Source organism: Mustela lutreola, chromosome 3 (assembly GCF_030435805.1).
Source record: "Mustela lutreola isolate mMusLut2 chromosome 3, mMusLut2.pri, whole genome shotgun sequence".
Classification (NCBI taxonomy): Eukaryota; Metazoa; Chordata; class Mammalia; order Carnivora; family Mustelidae; genus Mustela; species Mustela lutreola.
In genome coordinates this window covers 19,929,261-19,951,786 of record NC_081292.1, presented here as the reverse complement: position 1 = coordinate 19,951,786, position 22,526 = coordinate 19,929,261, and the positions used below count along the sequence as shown (strand labels likewise).

Sequence of the window (22,526 nt, the reverse complement as noted above, 5' to 3'; positions counted from 1 at the left end):
CAAATGTCTTTCATGGTTTCATCATTCAGTAAAAACAAACTGAGTTTAATTTCATTACCTAAGATTTTTATAAATATTTTCTCAACCCCAGTTATTTTTTTCCACTGGTGATTTTGGGAAATGCAGAAGCCTCTGAGAGGATGGGATAAATGCCTGAGAAACATTTATTAAGGCTCATCTCTTCTTCTAATATTTCTAGTTTCTTATATTCTTATTCTGTAGTTCCTTACAGTTTCTGTCACTATATTCTTTGTATATGCTTAATTTCAATAATAAATACATGTTTAAATTATAGCTACTATGTTCCTTGAAATTTTTATGGTGTCCCCTTTGTTCAAGAAGATAGAAATACACATCAAGAAGAAGACCGAAGTACAGATTCCACTGTTAGTCGTTGTCAACACTAGGAAAACACTAAACTTGGTCAAATCTGTCAACACTGAGAATCAGGAAAGAGGCAAACAGAATTGAAAACGACTTCATTCCATGCGGCAGCTTAGCAGCATTCCCTCTGCTCTGTTTCTGCAGAAGTTAGTGAAGGTGTGGACGGATCTTCTGAGCCACGCCAACCCAGAGGGAAACTAATGTCAACGCTTGGGGTAAGGTGATCCAATTTGATAAAATTACTATTGCTGTCTATCTCCTGTGTGGTTCCTCAGGCAACTTTGTTTCCATGACAAAATGAATATAAAAAACCAATGAGCAATATTTGACAGAACTCTCATGTTAATAATTTTATTTACACATAAAATGTTCCTCTATCATAAAATTTGTAAAATCCACCCTGTAAACCAATTGCACTAAGCTCACAGCTCAGGTCATCACAGACTTCTGGGAGTCCAGCCTGAACAAAGACAGCAGAATCAGAACCTCTACTATAAAGAAACACTTTACAGACATACAAGGAGTCTTCCAATACTTATTATTATTTTTTTTTTAATGAGAAGCCTATGTTTAGCTTTGCATACGGTTTTGTTAGGCATGCATCTATTTTTGTAATCATGAATGACCTTTAATCAAAGCAATACCATTTTTTTCTGACTTTTTGTTCTCTAGCTTGCCCGCAGATTGGAGCAAAGATTTCTGGGTATGGAACTGCTCGGGGATGGTAGATTCACGGACGTGTGCAGACACTGGCCATCTGCATGTCATGGCCGATACACAAGGGTCTCAGCCCTCTGTCCTAACCAGAGTTCTGGGAGGTCGTGGCCTCCAGTCAGAGTTGACATAAGGTGGGACCATTTGCTGTCTTTCTTCTTCTTTTCTTTCTTCTACATGTTTTTCATTGGCTGTGTATACTGCGCCATGTTCCTGTGGGGAACTTGGCCTTTTTACCCTGGGGCGTGTGTCCTTGGGTCAATTCTGCACATTCAACAACCTTGTCTCACGTTGCCCTTTTGCTCATGTCTGACCAAATCAAGTTGCCTAACCTCGCATACAGTCATGGGAAAAATATGATGTAGAAAGCCACCTACATCCTTTTTTTACTTTCTGCCCATCCATTAGATCTGAAGTAAACAGGATGAGTTCTTTCAAAGTATTAATTTGCTGGTCCAAAATGAAGATAGGGTTCCACTTACATGTAACTTCCAAGAATTTCAAAAAGTGGATTAAACAAAAGAATTCATGAATTTCCAGTGGGTTCATTGAGCTCCTTCTAATCAGCAAGTTTCTCTGTCTCTGTTCATATGGTACCTGGGCCAAAATTTGGGGGTAGTCCTAATCATTCACTTCTCTTTTTCATCGTACCCCTAAATCTAGTAAATCAGTAAGATCTGACTATATATTCCTTCCTCAAAATGTCTCTGAAATTCACCTTTCTGTCACCATTTCCATCACCAGCATCTAATAAAGACATTTATCCTCTGGCACATTTATAATCATAACCTCACCTACACATATAAACACATATATAGAGACACACATGGACATAGAGATATACACATTATTTACACACATATATATAGGTATTATGTGCACAGATATATATACACAACACTAAAGGGCAGAAACATTGCCAAGTCTGAGGAAATTATATGCATCTTTTATGCAGGTAAAAATTTGGGGATGAAAAGGTTCAGTGCATAGACACACATACACAGAAAATGCAGAACTTACTGGTTGACCTCCCCACCATCTGTGATTGAACTTCTCTCGTCCTCGAAGGTGGAAAGTGGCATCAAATACAGGATCATACATTGAATTGCCAACAATTCCATGTGATTCTGGATACAGTCCCTTTGTGTAAAAGAAAATTTATTGTTAAACTACCAGTATGATAATCTGTACATATGAGTTATATCATATATTTTCTTATCATAGGAAGTTTTATAGCAATGTTTAATTCCCAAATTTATATAAGATACATGTATACTCTGTGTGTGTCTAAGCAAACAGGAATGTTGTCTTATTAATCATAAGCGATCTGAGAGACTTAACATGATGATAATAAAGTTAATATTTGGGGTTTTTTAACTGTTGTGATTTAGTAAGATGACAATAACTTTTATTGCAATAAGTTAACCTGCAAATTGAAATTTACTTATGTGCCTCCAAAGAAGCTTCTATTTATAAATACACTTTTCCTTTTCCCTAAGTTCTACTTCTACCTCAGAACCCCTCGAATTCATCATAACCAAATAAATAAACAAATTGTGTTTTTAAAGAAGAAAACAAGGTAGGACTGGGAGTATCTGAAAACGAAAACAAAGTGCCCCAAAGTCAATATTTTTATTTGAAAACCCAGAAAATAAACAACAGATTCTGTGGTATCTGACAGAAGCTTAATGTATATGTCCAAACAGAACAGTACCTAAAAAAAGTTTTCAGTTTTGAGGTGACCGTGAGGTTCAGTCGCTGACAAAGTTGTAAAAGACACTTACCGTGAACAGCTCAGGCAGACAAGATAAAAAACAGACAGATTTTCCTGGACCACTGAGAAACATGTTTTTTTTTAATCACCCTTTAAGTCATTTCAGGATGAAATCTACATCCACTCCCTTTGAATCTACATCCTTTGAAAAAATACTTAGGAGGCACCCTGGTGGCTCAGGCAGTTAAGCGTCTGCCCTTGGCTCAGGTAATGATCTTGGGGTCCTGGGATGGAGCCCCATATGGGGACCTCCCTCCCTGCTCAGCAGGGAGTCTGTTTCTCTCTCTTCCTCTTCCGTTCCCCACCCCGCTCGTGTGCTCTCTCTCTCTCAAATTAATTAATTAATTAATTAATTAATTTTTAAAAAAAGAAAGGAGAGAAAAAATACTTACAGTGGCCAAAGTGTATAAGTTAGGGAAAGTTTTCGTTGGGTACACGGGCCTCATGTAGGGAGAGTGTGTGCCGCAAGACCCTAGGGACAGAATTTTAGACATTAGGACAAGAGACCCAACAGGAGTCACTTCACGTATGGGACTCCACTTCAGAAACCACCAAAGACTTGAGTTACAATCACTTCTGTATTTCAAATAATAGACTACATCTACTTGTCCAGAGCTCTCAAAGCTCATAGCTGAGCATGCACTGGGCAGATCATGGATACTGACGAGAATACACTATGAAAAGGACTTACGTAGCTTTTCAATGTTAGGCATGACCTTGCTGCCTTTCTTCATATATGATGCACGGAAACCATCGACCGAAAAGATGATTAACGGAGGGCGAACAAACCTTCAAGAATAACATATTAAGCTTTAGAAAACATCCTGCTACAAAGTTTCCATTGTGCCTTCTCATTCTGCACAACTGAGACCAGGAGTTTCCAAGATGAAACTTCAAGTGAGGCTATTGGTTAAGGCCTGGGCTGCCAGCCACAGGGCATTTGTGATGACCAAAGTCTAGAGTTAAGTGACCAAGGTCATAAAATGGCCAGGGAAGAGACTGGACTCCAGATTTCCCTTGCCGCCTCTCACACTGCAAACAAGGTTTTTCACACAGTATAAAGTTGTTTTATTTGCCTGGAATAGGTGTTCTCCCATTTGCTACCCATAAAACTCCTATTCATTCCTTAAAACCCACCTCAAGGTTTTCTTTTCTATAACATTAGCTGCTCACACTTCTGAATTCCTTTAAGATATTAATTCATACCTCTTTTTGCATTCACATACATACTACATTATTTCGATGCATAGTTTATGTCTTATCCATCTTTCTATTTCATAGACTTTTGGTAGGGCTTCAATAAATGCTTATCAAATACATGAATGAATGAGTAAATGAGAATGAAATTTATAGCAGTGGCACTCTTGTCCCTAAAACTTATAGAAGAATTCTTTTAGGTTTAATCATAAAATAACTTTAAAAATAATCAAAATTGGGACGCCTGGGTGGCTCAGTTGGTTAAGCACTGCCTTCGGCTCAGGTCATGATCCCAGCGTCCTGGGATCGAGTCCCGCATCGGGCTCCTTGCTCGGCAGGGAGCCTGCTTCTCCCTCTGCCTCTGCCTGCCTCTCTGTCTGCCTGTGCTCACTCGCTCGCTCTCCCTCTATGCCTGACAAATAAATAAATAAAATCTTTAAAAAAAAAAAATCAAAATTGATGAAGACCTTTAAAAAGTTCATCAATAAAGGACCAGACGATTCATTTAACTACAGCAGGATCTGACAAAATAGGTCCTCAGTTATAGTCTGAGGACAGAATTGGCCAGTCAGACTTGAGAATACTAAACTGCAGGAAAACATATTTTCCTGATAGTTTGACTTGAGTTTATTGAAGCCACATAACAAATTAGGCGTATTTCAGATGCGTCACAGATAAAGCACATAGAATGATACTATCAAAGAGTTCATTATAGTTGTGACTATTCTCCATTAACAGGACTTCTACTGCTAGACTGCTTTGTCCCCCAAAATAACTGAACACATGTTAAACAGTCAGAAATGATGGCCATTCCATTCAGAAAGTCCAAAGAGGTACAAGTGGCTCATTAAAGCCAAAGGAGGAGATGAAAATCAAGACAATATCAAAATACTCGGATTTTGCATCGCAGGCTATGCTGCCGAGAAACAAAAATCCACTTGAACAAATACATTCATGATAACACACTTGTTGATAATTTATTTTCTGCCAGGCATTTTAAGGGTCCATGAATTTTCAGCAGTTTCCTGGAAGGCGTAGTAAGTGTCTCACGCCGGTCGCCCTTGAGCTGTGGGGGTCACTCAAGCCTGGTCACACCCCAGCGATCAGTTGTCAAGTTGTCAAGTTCCTGCAGCATCCAGTAGGAGTTACCAGCTTGGATTATATTTTTGAGAAGTTCTGTAGTCTTCCCCACCCCCCTGCCCAAAAAGGCAGAAGCAGCCTTCCCAGTGGAAAAAAAAAAAAAAAAAAAAAACCCTCCAAAAAAAAGAACACCAAAAAATAAATAACAAATCAATGCCAGAAATGTATCTTTCCTTCTCTGGTGGTATTTACATACACTTTGTAAAATCTTCAGCTACGGTGAAGTACAGAGATATTCAGTCTTTAATATGTGCAGAGGCAATAGAAGAAAAGGTTTTAAAAAGTCCCTACTTTGGGGCTCAGTGGTTAAGCCTCTGCCTTCAGCTCAGGTCATGATCCCAGCATCCTGGGATCCAGCCCTGCGTCAGGCTCTCTGCTCAGCGGGGGGCCTGCTTCTCCCTTTTCCTCTGCTCCTCCCCCTCTCTCAAATAAATAAATGAAATCTTAAAAAAAATACAAATAAAAATGTACTACTTCAAGATGTACATTCTAGCTTTCGATGAATTAATCACTTACAAGTACTTGAGTATAAGTTTACCTGTATAAGATGATCTCAGCTTTTACATTGTTTGTCACCATTTACCTATCTGCATCCTGGGATGTTTTATCAACTAATATGTAAAACTTCATCATGTTTATAAAAGGCACTTACCCTGCAGGGCATTCTGGGGTCTTTATCTCCTCACAGTTGTCATCTACCCAGTGTGTCTCTCCTATAAGGGAAAGTGGGTAAATTCACTTGTGAATCTCATGGTCAATGCCAGCCAGAGCCCTAAAGACCGCAACCCCAGGCCCCGTCCGTGTCTTGCTGGATACTCCTTGCTTATGGAACACCATCTAAACAGAAACTCTGAAATAAAGTCCAGTGGTGGTTTGGCTTACTAAAGTACACCCATACATAATGGAAAAGCTAATATTTAATAGCCCCAAGTGGTGTTTATGCGAGCCTTCTGAGTCTAAATGGTTTGTAGATAAAAACACCAGTGGCGTCAGTGAACAAAATTTCATGTTTGTTTCCCTCCAGAAATAAACTGTTTGGTCATTAGATGGAACACTCTTTTCTCCACCACTGAACATCTCAGAGCCATAGAAACTATGGCACGACTTCCCTTCAGTTGCGGGGAAAGGCTTAGAATACTCAGGAATGATAGATTGGAAGATTGCAAGAGAAAGATGATTTGCCACTGGATCAGCGTTCAGCCTGTGAATTTAGGGAAAAAAATCAATGCTCTTTCAATTTTCTCTTCCTCCAAGGTCTAAGAGCTTTCCTGAGTTACCCCGTCAAGAATGGAGAACAGAAAAATGTTCAGGTTTAAAACTAAAGAAACATTAACAACGAGGCTTCCTTAGGAGAAAATGAAAATTATCAAAAAGCATTTGATTTAAATGGCCCTAAGGCAAATAAACATCACGTATTTTGACCATCGGAAATCGGAAATCGCCCTGGTCAATAAGAAAGAATCTGACTCCTGACAGCTGGGTAGGTTAGTAACATGCTCCTTAAACTGGGGGGAGTTTTACCACGTATCTAGTAACCCAGGGCTCTTACAAAAGTACTACAACTAGAAGTTTTAACCAGGAAAATCCAATGTTGAATGGTTCAGTGACCAGCGACACCTAGGACTTTTTCTGGTCTTTTCTAATAGCCTCTGTAGTTTATTGTTACATTTACTACATGGGAGGGTGGGGGCGGGGAATAAGAGTCTCAGTTGATTGTACGCTTTATCAAAAGTTACAATAACTGTTTGGGCAGGGGAAAGTTTCCAAATTCAGGATTTATGGAATACCTTCCCACCACAAACTGAACACGAAACACGTTCAGAACGGATTTGCTTTTTTCCTGAAATCTTTTCACAGAAACTCTTTTTAAATGTTCCATGGCACAGCTAGGAAGAAGGACTTAATTTTGACAATAAAGTGACTTGCAAAGTTTACATAAAGATTCTTGGATCTTTCCATTAACCTCTGTAATTGGGTGCTATGGTAACTTGAAATCCTTAGAGACAGAAACATCATCTTTTATACTTTTGTTAGTTCACCGACTGGTATTTACTATTAGAATAAAACCATCATATTCCACAATTGACCATACCAAGAGAACAGATATGTGTGCAGAGCTTTGGGGTACAGCAGGAACTGTGCGTGCCCCGACCCTCTTTACCAGCTGGTATACACATCTTTAGGCTGCTGCTAGTGCCTCAGTTTATAGCTTACATCCAATGGGTACAAAAGCCATATTCCCCCCACCTCAAAGTTACGCTATTATTTACCTTCCAGACCTTGCAGTAAATCACGCCAAGGTGAGGCTTCCCCTAAAACCACATCCTTGCTGGCTGCCCCCTGCCCTGAACTCCTTCTTGCTCCCTGACGTGGTTTTCCCACAGAGCACTCCCTCAACACGTTCCACGCAAGGCATTCCATCTCAGGCTCTGCTTTCAGACAACCTGATCTAAGACCAAGACAGGAACTTTAGTAAACTCTTCATTATTAGGAGTCTACCACCTTCTGGAATTTGGGGCGATTTCCTTGTTATTTCAGATCCATGAAATGCAGGGAAGCAAAACCAAGAAAAAAGCACGAGAAATTTAAAAACACAACCCCGTCCCTCCTTCCAAACCCATATCCAAGGTGTTACAGCCCCAACATCCAAGACTCCTTGGAGCATCTCCAGTTTTTAATCTTTTAAAGCTCTAGCCAACCCATGGAAACATGTACCTTTGCAAACCACTTGGTAATTAGTACAGCAGTCTCCCCTGGCCAGGCAGTCTTCTGAGCAGTGACAAGCATTGTCTTCGTTTCTTACTTCTCCGCATCTGTCCTTGGTACACTCCCAACCGCCCGCTGAAATCGGCACAATAAAACACTGTCACTGCCTCTCACAGACCAAATGAAAGAGGCCACAATTGCTCACAAGTGTTGCCAACAAAAAGAGCTAAAAATCCCACATCATTTAATCTGCTTGTGAAATTAGAGTTGGCCTGAGGCCTAGATGATATTTGGAGGACTTACAAATAGGTTGAATTCCTAATTTTTCAAATCAGAGTACGAAGCCAAACATAATTGGGCTCCTTTGGAAAAACGGAACCCTTACCATTTGTACACTGTACTAAAAAAAAAAAAAAAAAAAAAAAAAAAAACAGGAAAATGTATGGTATGTAAGGTTTGTGATAGGTGTTTCCACCATCTTAGGCAGAGTAACTACAGCTGGGCTCTTTTATTTCCCAAAGTAGCTTTGCTTGACATTAAGGAACTTGATTTAATTACAAACGATAGTGCAACCAAATCCTCTCCTGCTCTAAGTTGCAGCTGGAGGGTCCAGTCCTAAACAGAGAGATGTAGAGTTTAAAGGGATATGAAAAACACTCGCAATGCCAACCATCAACCAAAATATGGCCTCATCTACAATGAGGGGTCATAGCCCCTCCTCTCCGGAGGCCAGTAGATGGGTTACAGCTAGGAAGAAGGACTTATGGTCCTTCAGAGCTCATGGACTCTATCAACAGTAAATATTTAAGAAAATTAATATTTTCATTTAAAAGAGAGTGCTAAGCGCGTCCCGGCGCGCAGGTTTAAAGACCCTTTGGGGGTCGCCCGTCCACCTCAGGTCGGGCGATCGGCCGGTGGGGAGGAGGGTTCCCTTCTCCCAGACTCTGCCACACATACGACCCCCCCGGGGCCGGGGTTGCTGCACCACGCCACAGTCTTTGCGCGGCCATCGGGAGGGGGCTACCTGGCGGCCCCGTCGGGTCGTGCGTGTGCGTGTGCCCCACATCCCTCAGTGGGGGGGGGGGGGGTAGGTGGGAACCCACTGGGAAAAATAAAAATAAAAGAGAGTGCTAGGGGCACCTCGGTGGCTCAGTGGGTTAAAGCCTTTGCCTTTGGCTCGGGTCATGGTCCCAGGGTTCTGGGATCGAGCCCCGCATCAGGCTCTCTGCTCAGCAGGGGGCCTGTTTCCCCCCTCTCTCTTTGCCTGTCTCTCTGCCTACTTGTGATCTCTGTTTGTCAAATAAATAAATAAAATCTTTTTAAAAAAAAATAAAAGAGAGTGCTATATTTTTTTGCTTGCATTTTCATCTACTAGACTGGAAGCTCCATAGTAGGGGGGGGGAAAGAAAAACACATCTCTCTTCACCGTTATGTCTCCAATATCTGAGACTGTGCTCCACACATGCTAGGTGTTCCCTGAACATGCATTCCATCTACTTGCAAATTATCATGAAAATAAAACACAACTCTTTAAATTCGGGGTTGATGTACTAAGAAACTTCATAATAAAGTCATTTATTCAATACATATTTCTATTATGTTTTCCATGTTCCAGGTGCTGGGGGTGTGGGTCATGAAGAACAAGAAAGACAAGACAAGACATCTTCGTGGAGCTTCTATTCCAATTGGGAAAGACAGACCATAGGCAAGCAGACCAGGAGAAACAAGATAATTTCAGCTCATGTCAAGTGCTATGAAGGAAATAATACGATGGTACTGATAGAGAGTTACAGAGTGGAAAAGGGATGCTACTTGACATAGATTGGTCAAGAAAACCCTCTCTGAGCTAAGGACACTTGAGGTCTTCACCCCTTATTTTATGTTGTAAGTGGAAGGCAGTGGTTTTAGGAAGCTATGTTGCTACTTAGTAATATTCTACCAATAGACACTTTGCTAAATGAATAAATGAATAAAGAAGTACTAGTTGCCATGCTAGAAAACCATACAACTATTGTTTAATTTCCCTTCTTTTAGAATTACATTTATATCCAAATTTTCTCTGATTTTTTGATATCCCCTCTTCCTCTGCCTTCACTTCCCAAGCAGATGAAATGCTTAAAATTCCTTTATCCAAGACCTGCTATTCTCAATGGTTAGCAAATTTCCAAGGATACTTAGACTGATTTTTTTCCCCAATTCAGGGATAATTCATATAACACATATACTTTTATTGCTGCTCTAGTTTCATAAGAAAAATCCCTTTGTTTATTAAAAAAATCACTATTAACAAGCTGAACTTATTGATGAACTACTGGCTTTGTGTAAAAATGGAATTTTTAAAAACCAGGGTTCAGAGTGAACCACAAGCAAGGTAGAAGTCAGTCAGCTGTATAATTTTGAAAACAAACATGGAAATAAACAGAAAAAAAAATTAACCTTATGGAATAATAAGAAAGTTACCTATTAGATCAGAAAAAGCAATTTTTTAGTGAAAATATGTATTTTAAAAGTGAGAATGTGTTGAAAAGGGAGTGCTGAAAGGTTCTTGTGCCTTTTGAGAGGAATATAAACTTTGAGAAGTGTTAATTGTGTATCATATATTTATATTTTTAAAATGTACACTTTGCTTCAAAATCCCACTCCTAGGAATTTGTCTTAAGGAAAACAAAATTCAAATAATCATGAACCACATTCATTGATACATTCTTCATAATACCAACAACTGGGGAAATCTAAATAATGATCAGTTACTCAAAAAGCAGGTTGCATCTGTTCAATGGAATACTATTTAGACATTCAAAAAGACAGTGTGTCAAGAGATATATGAGTATAGACACATCCCCTTCCAAACATATACATATATACACTCATATAAATACATGTACACACACACTCATAGTAGTCAAGGTCTACACTGAAACATTGTGCTTATCTCTGGAAAGTGGCCTGTAGGCCATCTCTGAGGCCTGTAGGATCTCAGGGACTTTTATTTTTTCCTTCAACCTTCTGTTATTGTTTGATATTTGATTCTTCGACATTTGGCATATGTTATCTTGGTACACAGGAAAATAAACTACTTCAAAAATGTTGTTATCATCTGTATTTATTACATCTGGAAAGAGAGGCATGAACGACATTCGGAAAGAGCAAAGGTAGAGTGGGGACATCCACTCAACTTTGCAAGGAGCTCTAAGATCAGGAATCTGGACCTCAGAGGCCATGTCAGAGGCCAGATGCTCGTGGTGCAAAGGAAACGAACATCGGTTAGGTCCCCAGTGCCAAGCAATCATAGGCTGCTGGTTTGAAATAATGTTTCGGAGCCAAAGGGCTCTACTAGAACATCTGTTCCATCCATATGTTCAGTTTACAAGGTTCTCAGCATTTAAGTTTGCAGACCCACGGCTAAGGAACCTGGGAGAAGTTCCAAAGAAAAGTAACAAGAAAAAAATGGCTACATGTTTGGAAAATGTATTATACAGAATACAGCCTAATAAAACTCTTCTTGTTTGGTGGGGGAAAAGCAAACAAACCAGAACTGGTAAGGGAGTTGGCATCGGTTTTTATATAAATCAAGGGCTATTTCTTCAGTAAAGGAGAATAACATGTCTGTTTCTAATGATATCATTAGAAATATGAGGCTAATATCAATGATAATATGAGTCAGATTTTTGAAAGAATCATTTAAATCATAAAAGTCCAAAACCAAGTCATAACTTATCAAGGAAGCTGTGTCTAGAGATCTTAGCACTGTTGACAGTCATCTTTTCAGAGTTTACATACAGTGCTGCCCAGAGGCGTGCTGGATAGCCTGCAAGGTTTCTCCCGGGTCCTACTTAAAGTGTTGGGCTTTGGAAACAGAGCAGGTGGGGTGGCAAATGTCTCCAAACCGCTTCTTCTCAACTCAAGTGTATTCATTCTGAAGTCCATATATTCTACTGATGGTTCCAGTAGAGCAGACATGGCAAGAAAGGCCAGGATGACTGAGAGGAATATTTCGGAGCTACCCTGAGCATGAGACCCCAAGTAGAACTCCATAACAACTTTCCACCTGCACAGAGAATGGGGAATTACATCAGAGCAGGCCAATAGTTACTACATGATAAGACGAAATAACGCAAATGTTGTATACTGAGCAGGGAAGCAAAAATTTAAAAAATTAAAATTAAAACAGAAAATTAAAAATAAGAATGCTGTTAGTTTCAGTCCATGTACCCTAGCAGTGAATGTGGGAATTGATAGCAAGAGACAGATGATGAAGATTGGGGGAAAAAAAAGCCTGGCCATAAATATTTCCAAAATCAGTAAATAATGACCGCGGTTGCAAAGAACGTTCTTTGAGTGGACTTGGTATGCAAACAACAGTCACAATCAATAATCATCCAAGAAACAAAACTAACGCACACAGTTTGGTTTGACTAAAGCAAGGTGCAAATGCCGGGGAGAATAACAGTGAGGGCATTTAAGCTCTCCAACCAAGTCTCCAGAGGACCCAAAATTTACCCACCTGTCTTCAGACAAAGCTCATCGAAGTCATGGCAGCAACTGCTGTAGCTCTTACATAGGTTATCACAACGACAGTCAGGGGGCCCAACTTCTTGAAGTTCAAAGCATCTGCCCTTGCATGATCCAGAAGTGTTGGTCCAGGGGGAGTCAGATAACACTGCAAGATATAAGAGGCAACGGCGATGGGATTGGGAAATGGGTCCTGTCATCATGGAGAAGGGGCCGTGGGAAGGAGCACAGCATGGTGACACAGTCAGGCTCTAGCTGAGCAGCCTGGCACCATCACCTTCTAGCTGTGAACCCTGGGCAGGTCACTGTGGACCCCTGGCAGGTCGCCAAACCTCCTGCCAGTTTCCTCATCTGCAAAGTGGGGGGATTAACAAAAGTAACTGGAGATTATAATGAGAATTCAAGGAAACAATCCAAGCAGAACACTTAGCAGTCTGTCAAACACAGTAAGTGCAATGAATGTTGGCCGATGGTTTTATTTTACTGTTTACAATTATTATTACTACAAATCTGGGAGGGTTAGTGTCTCTGCGGATGTTAACGATGCCAACAGAGAAGAGAACATTGATGTACACACTTAGAAACAAGAGTTCATGTCCCTCTTTGAAAAGCTGTAACTTTTTGTAAGGAGATTTGAGCCTAAATGATCCGAGAACAGTCTGAACATACGGAACTGAAATAGAAGACTTGTAAGACCTCTTCCAGCCATTAAATAAATCTATACTCATAACTGGGGTTACACAAACATGAACACCATAATCTCAGCTTGTCAAAAATAAATCCTTTTTATTTTCTATGATATGACTATATATCTAGAAATCTCAGGATCAACTAAAATTTTAGGGAAAAAATAGGTGAGACAAAAATTCTACATGTTTGTATTATATAAGTTCAAAAATTCAATGGAAGTTCCATTCCTCATAGTTCTTAAAAGATATGATATTAGGTATAAATTTCATCAGACGTGTAGGACGTACCTGAAGAACACATTAAAACTCTACAAGAAGGTATTTCAAAAGATTTCATTAAATGGAAAGATATACCATCTTAGAGATAAAAATAATATTATAAAAATATCAGTTTTTCCTAAATGAACCTAAAGGTTCAATGCAACCACAATAAAAATATAAAGAGGAGTTTTTTAACTGGAGAGGATATTAAAAATTTATAAAAAATGAATAAATGAAATGAAAAGCACTTGAAAGTAAGAGTAATTTGGTGAAGACTAGATAGTAAAGTATATTCTGGAGTTAAATAATTAGAACAGGAAATAAGTAGATCAATGCTGAAAGTGGGAATGGGAAATAGAGTCAAATATATGAGAATTTATTTATGATTAAAGCAATTGGAGAAAGAAAGAGGCATTAATCAGGAGGTAAAAGAAGGATTAATTAGTAAGTAGTGCTGGAATAACTGGCCGACTGGAAAAAATGCAATTCTGTTGTCATCATAGCTTACAAAATAATTAATTTCTGATGAATGGAAGGCATAAGCAGTGTCCTACCTGTTGCTAGGAATGAAATTTTTTGTAAAACAGAACACATTTTGGTAATGCATATGAATCTTTCACCCAGAAATTCCATTACTAGGAATTCACCTCTCATGTATATTTGTACAAGTTTACCAAGATACATATAAAAGAATCACCGTATCCATTAATGGAATATTGCCCAGCCCTTAAAAAGAATGAGTTAGAGCTGTGTAGGGTACTATGGAAAGATCTATAAAATTATATTAATGTGTTTTTTTTAAGAGCAAAGCAACAGAACAGTATGATAGTATTAAACATCATATTCTGGGTCATAAATAGAGGTAAAGAGAGTGATAAGGATATAAATAAATATAAAAATAAAAACAGAGCCAGAGAAGGGGGGGCAGAGGCATTGAGGAAAGGTACAGGTGTCAATAACCTTCCTCTCCCCCCCCCATAAGAAACTCTTTACAGGAATTATATTTGAGCAAAATGACTGAGAACGAGAGAAGCAGAGGGATTTTTCTTTTCCTTTCTGTAGTTTGAAACTTCTAGGATTTTATCAATTCTTTTGTTTGTTTGCTTATTTCTATCCCTCTTATACATATAACATATATATTTATAACTCTGTGTACATATTTATGTATAAAGTATATATTATATAATATATACTATATAGAAATAGCTTAATTGTTACTGATGACATGCTATGTATACTCTTACTTCCTTATTTCTGTGTATGAATTTTTCATTTTTTTACAATTGGCATGTATTACTTTTGAAAACAAGCAAACAGAAGAAGCAGGCGGAGAACAGAAGTTAAATAACATTTCCAGGTTCGCTGAAGCCATTCATCTGAACATCCCGTCCATCCCTCAGTCCTTTGTCCTTTTAAAAGTCAGAGTCACCCCATCATAGCCTTTATGGCATCAGATCAGTTCAAGTAAAGCAAACAGATTCACTAGACCATGAGATGTGAAACACTTGTGCATGGTTGATTCTGGGATGTTGAAACACATACAAACCGCACCAGCTCAGTTTAGGAAATAATGTCGGGTTTCCAATGCAGTGCCGTACCTCTGGTTCAAAAACCACATTTTTCTATTGACTTTGGCCAACCTAGCAACAGTGCATGCTGGGCCATAAGAAACTGCAGGGCGAGGAGAGGTTGAGATGTGCAAAAAGTAAAAATAGAGAAAGTCCTATAATAAAAACAAAGATAGGAAAAGCGCTTATAATTGAATTATTCTTTTATTTAGGGGTACCGCTTAGACAGACCCTGTGGCCATTTAATAAATTCTGAGCAGAATTCACTCCCGTGAGCTGCATACACAAATACGCTCAGCTAGGCTTATTGCTGAGATGATGCTACGAGGTCCAAAGGCACATGGTTCGTAGTTGCTGACTCGTCCTGTCTTCTCTTCTTTATGGCGTCCACCTGGCATTTGAAATATTCCTCTGGGCATGCCCTTTGCTTTTCCTGCATCACGACCTCTTCCCTATTTCTCTCTTTACTTTTAAAACATCTGTGTGGAATTTTAGCCATTTTAAGCCTTTCTCCATCCATGTCAGTCACGTGATTTTTACTGCATCCCTACCGCATTGATTATCCTGACTGTATCCCCCACTTTGTTCTTGAAAATCATTGACTCTCTCTCAGTTGCTTCCCCCTAATGATCATCTTTGCCAAGCCTTAAACGGAAGACAGCTTTGTGAAGGAAGTGTTGCTCATGTGTTCATCATGCAAACACACAGATGGTAAAAAGTGTTGGACTCAAGGTTTACCAACAGCTTGCAAGTAAGGCTAAGTTCAGGGGCCGGGACGGACTGGGGACACACAGGCCAAATTCGTTCTTGGCTGACTTGGACTCTGCTGACAATGTCAGCCAGAGATATGCAAAGATGAATTGATCCATGTAGTCCTTCCAGTCCAATAATCTGAAGAATTTGAACTTCCGCACCTCTGTGAGTCAAGTCAGGTGGTAGAGTAGAGCCACATTCACTTTGCCTTTCCAGGGCCTATCCCATCCCCACCATCTTCCTAACAAGCTCTGACCCCCATACTCTTGTTTCTGGCTTTTTCATTCCATACCCGTGTCTCATGTCTTTCCCTCCGCCCCACACCAGCCTAAGGTATTAGGTCTTGGCTTTTTATTGGAAAATGTTAAACCTGGTTCCATACAGAAAGATTCTCTGACTTATTATATGTCTAAATTCTAAAATCTGTAAAGCTTTCCTTTACGTGACCTAAACCAGGAGTACATCGATCTGAGCGCTCAGGTTCTATAACTTATTGAATGGGGTGATAAAAACTGCAGGATCAGTTTGATGAGGACTTGTGGTGTCTCATAATTATGGAGAGGCCCATAAAAGTTCAGAACCAACAAGGAAGACAAATGACAAAAACAAACACCTAGAAAGGATCAAGTCGAAAATGTGGGAAAAGTATGGAGGTTTAGAATTTCCTACGAGACATCTGCCAGTGCTTTTGTGAGATTCAAATTCTATCGCTGCCTTCCTCATTACATATTTAAATAATGCTATTTTGCTTAAAGTTGTAACTCAGTTCCAGAATCTTAAAAAATAACTCTTACAGTCTCTACAGACCCTTTTCTTAAAATAGGGACTTCAAATTTTAAAACAGGTATATATGTACATATATGAGAGGCATAAAAGTGTTACATGCTCCTTATTCTTCACAGAAGCATTTTGTGATTTAAATACCACCAATGTAAAAATGTGATTTATTATGCTCAAATTCATAATTCTGATAGACCCAGGTGAAATTGTTTTCATTTAGGTAAGTAAAATCTTATTTCTAAAACATTCCATTGGGACGCCTGGGTGACTCAGTCAGTTGAACATCTGACTCTTGTTTTCAACTCAGGTCATGACCTTGGGGTCATTGGGTTCCACACTGGGCTCCACAGTCAGCAAGAGTCTGTTTGAGATTCTCGGTCTCCCTCTTCCCTCTACCCCTCCCCCCTCCCCCCCCTCTCTAAATAAATAAATAAATGAAGTCTTTCTAAACGGGTAAAACAAAAAATACAATGGGGGTGCCTGGGTGGCTCAGTGGGTTAAAGCCTCTGCCTTTGACTCAGGTCATGATCCCAGGGTCCTGGGATCGAGCCCCGCATCGGGCTCTCTGCTCCGTGGGGAGCCTGCTTCCTCCTCTCTCTCTCTGCCTGCCTCTCTGCCTGCTTGTGATCTCTGTCTGTCAAATAAATAAAATCTTTAAAAAAAAAACACACAATGTTCCATCTTAACCATACATAGGCATCTTACCACACAGAGGCAGTGTCATAGACTTCTGGTGCCATTTATATGGGGAAAAACTACCGATAATTTAACAGGCCATTGGGAAAGGACGTAACCCATGACAAGAGTGGTGACCTACCCATGAGTTCATCCCAGACGCCCAATCCTATCATCCTCTAATCCCCATCAATCCTCTAAATCCCTCGGCAAAATGGAAATTTTCATATCTGGAGGTTGATCAGTGAGGGAAGCAGTACTGAAGTTTGAAAACCTTTCATTTCCTAAAGCTGGAAGACTCTTTCTTCAAGCTTTGTGCGGTGGCCGTGTGTCCAGGGTCTGAGAGATGGCGCCCTGTCTCTTCCTCCCGTTCTCTGAGGTCTTCAGCCCAAGTGCTTCCTGAAAGTGAGAGGGAAGCCTTACAAGGGGCTGTGGGCTGTGGTTATGTGGCCTCCTGTTTAAGGGCACTGACACAGAACTGGTTCTCCTCTGTCTGCCTGCCATGTCTGAAGTAGAAACCACAGGGAAAGGAGGCTGTCAACATGGATGACATTCAAGATGCTGACCAACTCTAGCATTTCATGTTCTCTTATGCCTCTTCTGGAGTATATGATTCATCCTTTCTGGTCATACTCTCTCATACCACCGTGGCCATGTGTTCCTGATACAACTGACCTTACCCCACAGGGAGTTGCCCTTACAGACAAGTCTCCATGTCAGTATCTCTGCTTCCTAAAGACATCAGTTCCTATAGATGCCCACTCTGGTGACACCACTCTTCTCTCCTCCTTGTCAGATTCTGGACCAGCTATCACGGACAACTTTTTCAGTAAATGGGCCTACCTGGGAAGTTTTCAGACACCTGCACTTTTAAAGAATTTATTAACATATCATTCTCATGTAGAAAGTTCTCATATACTAGAAGAAAACTGATTTATGTGACGTAAATAAAATAGATTAAAAACTTTAGCTCAACTTTTGAACCCCCCGGGTAGCATTTAGGATGGTAGTCAGTAGAGTATGTCTGAATGGTTTGCAAATCTGCCCCCAAACAAGGAAATATTGTTGTCAAAATCACAGGTACCAGCGACTTGAAAAGGTAAAAGTTTAGACACTGGCCTTCAAACATAAGTGAAGATAAATTAAATGTATCATCAAATACTTAACACCTTATATTCTCATCACCCCTAATATGGCATTTTGTTTTCAAAAACCTTTTCCGATAAAAAGGTAACCTTATCCTTGTTTTCCTGATTGGAAAATCCGAACCCTCAGGCTAATCTTAGCTAAAAAAGGGCCTGGTTAAAATTTTAGATCATCTGAATACAACTATCGCACTGTTTTTGTTCACAAAGGATTTTTCCAAATTCTGTACACAGTCTATGACTCTGATGAAGACATGATTTGGAAAGTTTTTTGGTTTGAGAATCTGTGTGGTAACTATGGGGGACTAAGATTTCTGGGTATACCGACAAGATAGAGAATTCTGTGTAGTTTTAAGATAAATGAAAAACCCCTATTCCAGAGCTTCATTTAACAAAGCCCTGAATGACCTGTGCCCTCTTTAGACTCTACTCTGCAAAGTTTTATTCCATTTACTTAAATCACCCCATGACTCGAGGTGCCTGGGTGGCTCAGTCTGTTAAGCGACCGACTCTCGATCTCGGCTTAGGTCATGATCTCACTGTTGTGAGATCAAGCCCTGCGTCAGGCTCCATCCTGGGTACAGAGTTTGCTTAAGATTCTCTCTCTCCCTCTTCCACTGTCCCTCCCCTCCTTGCCTTTCTCTGTCTGTCTCTCTCTCAATAAACAAACACCCCTGACTCCACATTTTATTTAACATCAAGTCCCAAAACCTGATCTTAAGTCATGACAGGGTCTTCCTTCCAGAATCACGGCTGTTGTATCTGTCTGCTTTGCAGCTTCCTACATGCTGCTCTGCCACCATCGAGACAGTTTTTTTTATTGTAGAAGGCGATTCTCAGACTTATCGGATGAACACGAACCTTCTCGTCCCTCTTACCCTGGTTGTCTTCTCTGCGATTCACAAAGAAAGACTCACTTTCCTCATAAAGCTGTGAGAGACACTCCTCCTTGTCTATCTGCCCACGAATTTCATTCACACTCACACACTTTTAAGCTCTGGAGTCACTAAAAATGATGACGACTTGGGTGGGGCTTTCGAGTCTCTCTTTGCCAGTCACTCACAAGCTCATAAACTTTCCTGGGCCTCGAAAGTATTAAGTGGCTTGAATTTCAGAGGATAGCCCATTTCCATCCGGAGACTGAAAGGGAATCCATCACAGATTTCAGTGAAATCGCCTCCACTCCACACTACAAACATACGCATACACATATGTCTTTGAGTACAGACACACACACACACACACCTGTATGCATACCAATTCCCTCACAACCTTAAAGGTAAATCAAGCTGGCTACCCCCTAGACATATGCAACAAAGATGTCAAACGGATGTGCACTTCCTATTTACATTCTCTTTGAAAACATACTCCATCCATCCCGTGCCCCTGATTGCCCATTATATTTACCCAAGAGAATTATACTTAGCTCTGCTCGTTTCATATCTCCTAAGAAATCCGTGGATCTCTTACCATCTGGTAGAAGAAATCCCATTCTAGCATTACTTCCGGTGGGTCACTAGGCCCTAACAATAAACCAGCCAACAAGTGTGCTAGTTAGTTAATTATAACAGTCTGTTTGCACAGCCACAGCCTTGAAACTAACATCCCAGTCCAGAGTACAGCAGTGAGGGTCTGCCCCATGGGTAGAACTTTCTCACCTAATCCTGAGGACTCTGAGAAACTACGTTTACCAAACAAGAAGGTGCGTGCTTTTGAATGGGAGCTCTTACTCTGGACAGTCTGAAGCCAGCCATAAATTAATACCCTTGGAGTTCCATTTGGTCACACAGTCTTGGAGCTCTGAGCTTCTCCGGATTTCTCTGGAATGTGAAAGCATTGCTGAAAATTGGCATGGCTGCCTTTCCTTTTTAGTATCTTGTCCTAATACACATATAAAAGTTTGCCCAGGGTTTTCTGATGTGAAGGTCTTGCTTACAGAGCAACTGGCCTCATACATTCTCTGAGGGAGGCCCTTTCAGGGCACATAGAACATTTAAAGAGATGAACCTGATTAAACTTTCTGCATGATGCACTCATCCTGGTTTCCAAAGTACATCTCTGGGCTTTATTCAGGAGAAATCAACCATTAGTGCCCCAAACCCTGGTAAACTACGCAAACAGATAAATTAAAAATAAGAAGCGTGCAGGCATACCAAAATCCTAAAACTCAGACATAAACGTCATCGTATCCCCACTAAGATTCAAAGAAGTAGGATTTCCACTAAGATTATTTTAGAAGATACCATAAATTAAATAATCCACAATTTAATTAAATAATTCAAGGAGAAAATATGCTGTGCTACATTTAAATTCACTTAGATGTACACATTACAATATAAATTACATTATTTTTACAGACGTAACATAGACTCAGTAGTTCTTAGAGCTGCTTCTTATAATGTATGGAGATAATTATGCATAAAACATATTTCAGGATTAATAAATCTGTTCTATACTTTCCAAGTTCTCCAGTAGAGCGCATCCAAATTCAAGGATCAATGAAACAGAATGGATAGAATCATGAGCTATTTTTTTTTTTAATCCAGAAGGAAAATTAGAAATCATCTAGGCCTGCGTCTCGTTATACAGCTAAGGACACAGACATCCCAAGTGACTTGCCCAAGGCCACACAGCAGATTCTAAGGATCCGAGTGGTCAGTCCAGGACCTCATGACTGTTTGCCCCAAAAAATCAACTATGAAAATAATGAGTTACTTCATTTTACACATTCATTAAGAAAACAGCTTGTCCCCTCTTGGTTTTGGCTGAAGTAATATAGGACTCTAAGGCAGAAAAGAGGTTCCTTCTAGAAAGAACCAGCAGTGGGCTCTCAAGGGGCTCGTTTGCCCACAGGATAACACTAAGGCTCCAATCCTCCTGTCAGTCTGCGCAGTTACAGTCAGTGCTAATGGGAGTTATACTTGTCTAGAACAAGAAAAATAGGTCTTTGAAGACAGCATTTGTTACCAATAAAAACAGGATTCTCCAGCCCAGTGATCTCTCCTCTTTCTCCCCAACAGAAGACAACTCATTTTGCCCATTTGGCTCCCTGGGGTGCAGTTTTTATGATCTATTTTCTCACTTTGCACCCCAACCACACCCCACTTGGACTCACTAAACTACTCCCCATATTATTCTTTCAATCTTCTGGCATGACTCAAAAAGCAACTTACTTGAGGTGAGGATGACCTAGTATTCCATATATATATATATTCCATATATGATATATATATATATATATATATATATATATATCATGACTTGGTTAATAAAAGTTCATGCTGGCTCAGTAGAGACAGGTGATCGTCTTTGAGATCAGTCAGGTCAAAAAATACGGAGAAATCCAAAATCCGCAGAAAGGTAGACAAACATGCTGAGATGTCAGAAAAAGTCAAGAAAATATTGCCCCCTAGGGTACCCATTACTTAATATGTAATTTTTATTTATAAAACCATCAGCAGCTCCAATTTCCAGGAAATTAACCAACTCATTACTTAAGACCTGGTCAGTTAAGCCCCCTCGGTCTGCACAAGGAGCTCCTTTATAAGAATTCCCACACTGCTTATGGCACAGTGTATTGTAAAAGGAAACTCTTTCACTTTGGTTCTATTAGTTAAGTCAAGGTACACTATTAAAACTTACCTGCCGTTATGCCAAAAGAGAAAGCTGGGTGCAAGTCAATCCTGGGAGCTCTTCAAAGCATCTCCTCTCTCTTATATTTTTCCTATTCTAGGTAAATCATAATCTCATAGTTCTAAATTCTGAAGTCTCAGGAAGACAGTTCACTGCTTTTTTGCTCACTGACACCCCCTTTATTAATTTTTTTTTTTTGGTAGATCAGAAGTTTCTGGAGACAAATTCTACATTCTATGCCACGTGACAATAAATCAAAATCATGTCTCTCCAGTATTAAACCAGCACCTGTTCCCACCACTTCTCTCTCAGCCTTGTCTGCTAACGAGAGTTTTTTTTTTTTTTTTTAGATTTTTATTTATTTATTTGATAGACAGAGAGAGATCACAAGTCGGCAGAGAGGCAGGCAGAGAGAGAGGGGGAAGCAGGCTCCCTGCTGAGCAGAGAGCCCTATGTGGGGCTCGATCCCAGGACCCTGAGATCATGACCTGAGCTGAAGACAGAGGCCTAAACCACTGAGCCACCCAGGTGCCCCTGCTAATGAGAGTTTTAATTTTATCTTAAAATGTGTGAGTTTCAGAGTACAAAGATTGAA

The 22,526-nt window shown here is 40.0% G+C and overlaps 1 protein-coding gene across 6 annotated transcripts in view; it reads right to left on the bottom strand.

The window, feature by feature from the left end:
* The window catches only part of ENPP2 (ectonucleotide pyrophosphatase/phosphodiesterase 2), a 107,951-nt gene that overhangs the window by 56,230 nt on the left and 29,195 nt on the right, over window positions 1–22,526 (bottom strand). For all 6 annotated transcript variants that reach the window (XM_059165727.1, XM_059165722.1, XM_059165724.1 and 3 more), the window contains exons 3-8: window positions 12,420–12,575; window positions 7,925–8,050; window positions 5,862–5,922; window positions 3,564–3,661; window positions 3,265–3,344; window positions 2,119–2,238 (exon numbers count right to left, since the gene is read on the bottom strand). In XM_059165727.1, coding sequence (XP_059021710.1) covers window positions 2,119–2,238; window positions 3,265–3,344; window positions 3,564–3,661; window positions 5,862–5,922; window positions 7,925–8,050; window positions 12,420–12,575 — 641 coding nt within the window. The remainder of the gene's footprint in view (window positions 1–2,118; window positions 2,239–3,264; window positions 3,345–3,563; window positions 3,662–5,861; window positions 5,923–7,924; window positions 8,051–12,419; window positions 12,576–22,526) is intronic.